This window comes from Ziziphus jujuba, chromosome 9, assembly GCF_031755915.1.
Source record: "Ziziphus jujuba cultivar Dongzao chromosome 9, ASM3175591v1".
NCBI classification, from domain to species: domain Eukaryota; kingdom Viridiplantae; phylum Streptophyta; class Magnoliopsida; order Rosales; family Rhamnaceae; genus Ziziphus; species Ziziphus jujuba.
The window spans coordinates 1,502,384-1,510,298 of NC_083387.1; the positions used below are offsets into that span (position 1 = coordinate 1,502,384).

Consider the following 7,915-nt stretch of genomic DNA (forward strand, 5'->3'; position numbering starts at 1 on the left):
ACTGTACACTTTCGAAGTTTAAAAATTTAAATAAATCTCGTGCTTAGAGCATGCAAAGGACTCTTTAAATATGCCATCTTTTTTATTAAAGAGCTTAAAAAGAATTCAAAATTTTTGTGTCTTGATAAATTAGAAATTTAAAAAACATATCCTTGACATTTTAATATCATTAATCTACAGTTGCATGTCTAGTAGCTATATTATACATCCTCATGCAATAATTTTAAGTTCAAATTTTCCACTTTTTAATATTAATGTCCAAAGGAAGAAGTTATTGGTCTATGAGTCTAGTTGTTATCTTTCTAAAATGTTTGTCCATTGAACATTGTGTCTTTTAGTTAAACTTTTAAATGATACTTTGTATCTAAAACGCATTTTGTATTTATATGCATGCACTATGGTACTTCTTTCTTGTACGTAAGTGTTTTCATGTGATTTGAGCATAACGATTTGAATTAATACAGAGCCCTTATTTCTTTTTCATAAAGTTATGATTTCAAGATTCTCATCCATAAATACTCTGATAAATTTCTTCAACAAGTTTGGCCTCATTTAAACATTTTGCGTGTGTGGTTGTATGGTTTCAAGAGCGTTGAATTTCGAACAACCAAAGATTGCAAATTCACAAGCTACCAGAGAAAATCATTCAAAATATAAGAAAAGTAGGCCAACAACCAAAGACTGTAAATTCACAAGCTACCAGTGAAAATCATCTAAATTATAAGCAAGGCAGGCCAAAATCACAAGCTACCAGTGAATATCATCTAAATTATAAGCAAAGCAGGCCAAAATCATAGGCTAAAGATGTTTTTATCCTATTTATTTTTGGATTATAATTGAGAGTAAAGAGTGCAAGAATGAATCATTTTTTTATTATTATTTACAGCAATTTTTTCCACTTTAATATATTGAATCCACCGATCAAATGTAGGTACGAATGATTTAATGAGCCAGAAAGTGCAAGAATTTTCTATTGCATTTTTTGGTAAATAAATATTCATCGCCGTTTAACAAATTTTCTCGTCCGTACAATTGTGGGCTAAGTGTACTTTATATCATAGCCCATTTATTGTAATGGGCTTTGTCTTCACGAATCAAGTGCAAAAGTTTAACATTCAGATTTAAGTCCATGTACGATTAAATGAGTATTCTGATCTGTGTTTAAGAAAGTATGGTTTGAGTACATAGTTTAAAGGATTGTAAATAGTTTATAAATTAGATAATTTGTTAAAAAAAGAAAAAAAGAGATGTAAGCCCATGTATTATCTTAAAGTCACCTGCTGAGGGTCCTAGGGTAGAAGATGCTGGATGCTGCATTGGTACTAACTTTTCATTTGAACCGACAAATTACATGCACATTTCATAAACGAAGAAAACAGAAAATCACATGTGATACCCGTCATGATTTTTTTTTTTTATAATAAAATCTATGATTTTATGGACACAGATAAAAATATTTAATTATCAAAGCGAATTTATAAACACAGATAAAAATACTCTTAACTATAAAAATACTCACATAAGCTAACCCGCTTGTCCATGCCCATAATGATTTATCATACAGCGGCAAAAACAATACCACTTTAGGATTCTGATCGGACGGCAAAGAAATACGCAAAGAAAAAGCTCATGCTCATTATAATTGGACCGCCAAAGCAAGTCTCGCCTTAGGATTTTGATCCAACGGCGAAAGAAAATCCACCATATGCGCTCGACAGTCCCGTATACTCTGCCGGCGCACGATAGCTCCTCCTCCTCCCATATAATTGATCGTCGTCCATGCGCGCGCGTGACACGCGTGACTCATGACCCCCGGGCCTTCTTCTGTTCAATTCACCGTACTTCCACCGAAATTTCAAAATCTTTTTTTTTTTTTTTTCAATTTGTTTTTCACAATTTATCTGCTATTTTCTCATTTTCTTTTTCAATTCAGAATCTCGGAAATCTGATAATCGGTGATTGTATTATTTTTGCTCTCATTTTCTAGGGCTACGAATTGACATTTCAATAGCATTTCGATCCAATCAGATGAATATGAGCTTGGCTGGATCACTTTGGGATCGATTCCAGATGATCATATTGTTATACAGAATATTTCCTCGGATTCTTTTTCTGGAAAGGAGCTTTCCAGGTTCCAAACGATCCGGAATTTAGAGCTATTTACGAGGAGTTTTATCAGAAAGTAAGCTCCTCAATCGCAGTTTGTTAGTAATTTACATATTAAACCGAAATTCTTATGCTATTGTTTTTACAGCTAAATCATTGTTGTAGAGATGAATTTTTAAAATAAATAATAATAATAATAATAATAATAACAACAACAACAACAATAATAATTGAAGCGCCTAATTTTGGTTTTATGCGTTGTAAATTAATGAAATACAAATACACGTATGGTGGGTTTGAATTTATTTTATAGTTTTATGAGCTAATCATACGCATTAAGAACATTGATTGTCATAACTAGTCTTAGTAATTTGTTGGAATTCATATTTGGCATCTTCAAAATGTCCGCGAAAGATAGTTGTGGGTGGACCTGCATTGATGCTTTAGTTTTAATGGAAGATTGGCAATCCATCAGATATTACATATTTTAACCTAACATTTGGTAACCTGAATGTCAGTGGTAAAACATTTGCCTAACCTAAAGCATTATCTTTCCTGAACTAGTTCTTGAAAAGATTAATTGTCGGTTTAGAAATTATATAGCAAGTGTTTTAAGTTTTTAGGTTCAGAGATGCCGTTAGTTCCTATATTTGGTTAGTCTATTATCCAGGTGTATGAAAGACTTTCCTGATTTGGAATATTCTCTTGCTATTTTTAGATCTTATGATGCTGTAGAATAGTGGGTCTTACAAACTTATATTGTAGCGTAGTGAAATATCCTATTGGATACTCCTTTTAACTTATACTACTGATAGCCATACGCAAGTTATATTGAGATTTTAATCTCATTTTCAAAGTAGGATAATTATTATGTGAAGAAAGCAAATTCTAGGTGAGGAAATGAAAACAACATCAAAAGAGAAGTGCGTTGCTGTATAATTTAAAGGTGTCAATCGAAAAAATTAAAATAAAGACTTATCTGTGGTAGAAATACAGATGTGCTAATATATTATGGAATTTTGTTTGGTATTAAACTAGCACTGAATTATGTGCAGGTCTGATAATTTGCCAGTGTGAATTCTGATTTGTATTGAGTTAGCTATTGAATTATGTGCAGGTCATACAATCGGAGCCTTTTTCAACTACTGGGGAACAATGTCTGAATTGAGGAGTTTAGTGAAAGAAACTTCTGAAAATGGAATGGGTTCATCTCCAGATGATATTGGTACGGTTGAGGAGGTGCTAGAGGAAACAATATTGTGCCGACAAACTTCTGTTAACCTTGTCCCATTTGTTGGCCAAAGATTTGTTTCTCAAGATGCTGCATATGAATTTTATTGCAGCTTTGCAAAACAGTGTGGCTTTTCAATTAGACGTCATCGTACTCGAGGGAAAGATGGTGTAGGTAGAGGAATTACAAGGAGGGATTTTACCTGCCACCGCGGTGGATATCCGCAACTTAAGCCAACTGACGATGGGAAGCTACAAAGAAATCGAAAATCATCTCGTTGTGGATGTCAAGCATATATGCGGATTGTCAAAAGGGCAGATTTTGATGTTCCCGAATGGCGTATCACAGGCTTTAGCAACATCCACAACCATGAGCTTTTAAAATCAAATGAGGTGCAACTGCTTCCTGCATTTTGTACCATGACTGCAGATGACAAGAGTCGGATTTGCATGTATGCAAAAGCAGGGATGTCAGTACGGCAAATGTTAAGATTAATGGAGCTAGAGAAGGGTGTGAAACTAGGCTGTTTGCCTTTCACAGAGATAGATGTCAGAAACCTGTTACAGTCATTTAGGAATGTGGATCGAGATAATGATGCTATTGACCTTCTTAAAATGTGCAAGGACAAGAAGGATAAAGATCCAAACTTTAAATACAACTTTCAGATAGATACAAATAACAGATTGGAGAGTATTGCTTGGTCCTATTCTTCGTCTATTCGATCATATGAGGCATTTGGGGATGCTATAATATTTGATACAACACACCGATTGGAAGGCTATGATATGGTAATGGGAATTTGGCTTGGAGTGGACAATCATGGAATGAATTGCTTCTTTGGTTGTGTACTTTTAAGGGATGAAAATATGCAATCTTTCTCTTGGGCATTGAAGGTAATATAGCAATATTTAAAGGCATGAGAATTTTTGGCATTAATATACTTTTTAATGTTTTCAAATGCCAGTTTTATGATTAAAGATTTTATCCTTTTAAGATTTTTGAGTGGTAGATAGTTAAATGACTTCTAATTACACTGTTTTTCTACCTTATGCTTTGCCTTTATGTCGATAAGTTCTTTTAAATTTATGCAGTTGAGGTTCCTGGATGACAGCCACATTTTCAAATACCCAAAAATGTATTTAATTTTATTTTTAAAGATGGAATTATAGTAAATTTTTTTCCTTATTCTTATAACTATTTCCTTTTGTTTTACTCCTTCATTGATTAGTTTACCCATCGTTTATTATGTATGACAGACATTCTTGGAATTCGTGAATGGAAAGGCTCCGGAAACGATATTAACTGACCAGAACATGTGGCTTAAAGAAGCAATTGCTATTGAAATGCCAAGGACCAAACATGCTTTTTGCATTTGGCATATAATTGCAAGGTTCTCCGATTGGTTTTCTGTTGTGCTTGGGTCACAATATGATACATGGAAGGCTGAGTTCCATCGGCTTTATAATTTAGACTCAGTTGAGGATTTTGAAGTAGGCTGGAAGGAGATGGTTGATGCTTACAGGCTACAAGGAAACAAGCACATTGTCAGCTTGTATGCATTGCGTATGTATTGGGCTCTACCATACTTGAGATGCTACTTTTTTGCTGGAATGACCTGTACATTTCAATCAGACTCCATAAATGCGTATATCCAACGAGTTTTGGGTGCTCAATCTCTTCTTCATAACTTTGTAGAGCAGGTTCATTCTGTTACCTATTTCAATTATACTCTTGATTATATTATAAGCTTATATTGTTTTGACCTCCTATGCAGGTGGCTGCTATTGTTGATATTAAAGATGAAGGGGGAGCACAGCAAAAAATGCAAAGAAAGGTCCAAAAAGTCTCCCTCAAGACAGGATCTCCAATTGAATCGCATGCTGTGGCTGTTCTTACACCATATGCCTTCTGCAAACTGCAAGAAGAGCTGGTGTTGGCGCCACAGTATGCATCGCTTATGGTTGATGATACTTACTTTATTGTGAGACACCATACGGAGATGGATGGAGGGTGCAAAGTATTATGGAGCCCGCATGATGAGTTTATTAGTTGTAGCTGCCATCAGTTTGAGTTTTCAGGCATAATTTGTCGCCATGTCCTTCGTGTACTATCGACTAACAACTGTTTTCACATTCCAGACCGATATCTGCCCATCCGTTGGCGCAATGTGCCATTCACAAAACCCTTCCAGGGGGAACAGTCTGGAAAAGTTCAGTTATTGCAATCCATGGTTTCAACTATTATTACGGAATCAGTTGAAACAGAAGAGCGTCTTGATGTTGCTTGTGATCAAATTGCCGTGATTTTATCTCGTATTAAGGAGTTTCCTGGGCCTGAGGACTGTGCTAATCATATAGGTTATAATAGGCAATCTGACTCATTGATTCTTCCAGAAGTAGAAGATTCTGATGACATTGTACAGGGCTATGCTACTGGGAACTCCCACGAGTCTATAACCTTGGGAAAGCTGAAAGAGAGAAGATATAGAGATGGGATAGACATCTTCAGAAAGCGACGGCGCTGCTCTGTGCCTTGCTGTGGTCAGTTTGGACATGATGCAACTGATTGTCCAATGATCGAAGATGGTGGTTTAAATGGAGATGGGCTAGGATTCTTATAAATACTAAATTGCACTAGAGTTGGGGATAGATAGGTATATTAACGTTGGTAATATGAATGCTTTCATTCATTTATAAATATTAGAAAATTTAATTCCAGTTTCCCTTCCTGCCCTAAGGAATCCTGTAGTAGTCCTTCCATTTTTTGTCCTCATTTCTGTTTTCGGTCTAGTTCTTGTACGTATAACTTAGAATATTGCTAGGAATACACTGTAAGATTTGGAAACTATTGAGCGACCTTTAGCTTCTTTTTGTTTAACATAATTCCACGAACCAGAAAGAAACCACACAAAAGGAGTAGCCAAAATACCAAATGAAAGTAGATTGATTTTTATTTTATTATTATTTTTTTTTTCACTCCTGAGGAAGGCATATTTTACCCGAATCTTCTTCCATAATGGTACAGAACAATAGTATTATTGGAGTAGATAGACGAATCACTTTAAATATAAGAAGTCAAGCAGGCAGATTGGTATGAGTGGAGAGAGAAAAAAAAAAAAAAAGAAGAAGAAGAAAAAGATTGAACTTAAAATCTTTTCTAGAGATATCCATGTTGCTGTAGAGATTAATAAGATATTTAGACACAGAGGCATTTTTTTTTTCATTTACTTGATAAGGATGTTGATGGTGCCCATTGTTACTCAATCGAATAAAAGTCATTCTCAGATTATTTCCTTGATTAAGAACTAAGCTGCGGGACGAATTTGAATATCATTAGAAGTTAGTAATGGTCAGGAAACGACTTAATACATATAATACGTGAACCTCAGCCTTGTGTGTGTATATATTATGTATATATAACATCTTCTAAAATGGACCTAGTTTTTTCATGTACATAATTTAATTTAGACAATAAAATTCTGTTGCATTTTTTCAAGCAAGCCAACGGCAGAGTGCTGCTTTACTTGTTCCACGCCACACAATTCTATTTCGTTTCCGTCGAGTTTGCTTACGGCAAGAAACTATTTTGGCTAATTGACTGTGTTTCTCACTCACTTGTGCATATATGACGCTGTTAGATAGTCTTCCAAGCAAAGCCAAAACATATTTATGATCATGGATCTCATTTGAGAATAATTCAAAACAATATACTAATACATGGTGATAGAGATGCACAGATAAATGGATACATATGTATATAAAGGAGCCAGAATAGATGAAATGAATCTGAGACAGAGAAGCTGCGGACGGAACTTCTTTCCTAGTTTTCTTCTTCTCCAGCCAATGACACCTTACTTAACCTACTCGGAAGTGTTTTCACATCACCGGTTCTGCTTCTGCTTCCGCTGCTGCTGCCCCGGCGGCTGCTGACACTGGAGCTGAACACTGCTCTATGTGCAAGCGCTTTTCCGAAGTCAGGTTTTGCTAATTCTTCTTTAGAAGTGTTTTGCGTGCTGCCACTTTGTGTATCCGAAACCTCAGCATTTCCCTTCTCAGTAGACATTATTTCTAGTGTTAAACCCCCCTCTGTGACTGTGATGGTCACTGTGACAATATGCATGCAGACAAGGGTAGAGAATGGCTAGCAGCAAGCTTTATAATTAGGTATTAATCTTTGCCTTGTTCACTTCCAGAAATGGAATCTAGATTTGGGTTAAGAAGAGATAAATAAAGTTTGTCTACAGCCGAAAGACTACCAGGTTTTACTCTTTTACCAGGAAAGATGTAATATACATGTCTTTAACAAGAAGAAACTAATTATACCAAAGCAAGCGAGTCCTTTTGTCGGAATAACTTTCGTACTTTAATGGTATTTTTCTTCATTATTCGATCCCGTTTCCAACGATGGGAACGTAGTACTCTTTATTGCCCATTTATTTCCCTATCCAATTATAGGCAATTAATAAACTCAGTGGCTGTCATAAAGTTTATTGATGACGAGGTATATATATGATAAAGCTCACCATCCCATCACCCCGCTTCTTTTTCTGCATCAGAATGTCTACTGCTTTAATTTTGC

At 35.4% G+C, this 7,915-nt stretch overlaps 1 protein-coding gene across 1 annotated transcript; it reads left to right on the top strand.

Annotated features, from left to right (window-relative positions):
- The first annotated feature begins 1,482 nt into the window (after nt 1–1,482).
- LOC107426380 (protein FAR1-RELATED SEQUENCE 11) lies at nt 1,483–6,300 on the top strand. Its single transcript, XM_016036545.4, has 5 exons — nt 1,483–1,838; nt 1,988–2,182; nt 3,224–4,230; nt 4,594–5,037; nt 5,112–6,300. Exons 3-5 carry the CDS (start codon nt 3,262–3,264, stop codon nt 5,955–5,957), a joined length of 2,259 nt encoding a protein of 752 aa, XP_015892031.3. The 5' UTR covers nt 1,483–1,838; nt 1,988–2,182; nt 3,224–3,261; the 3' UTR covers nt 5,958–6,300.
- Nucleotides 6,301–7,915: the final 1,615 nt, after the last annotated feature.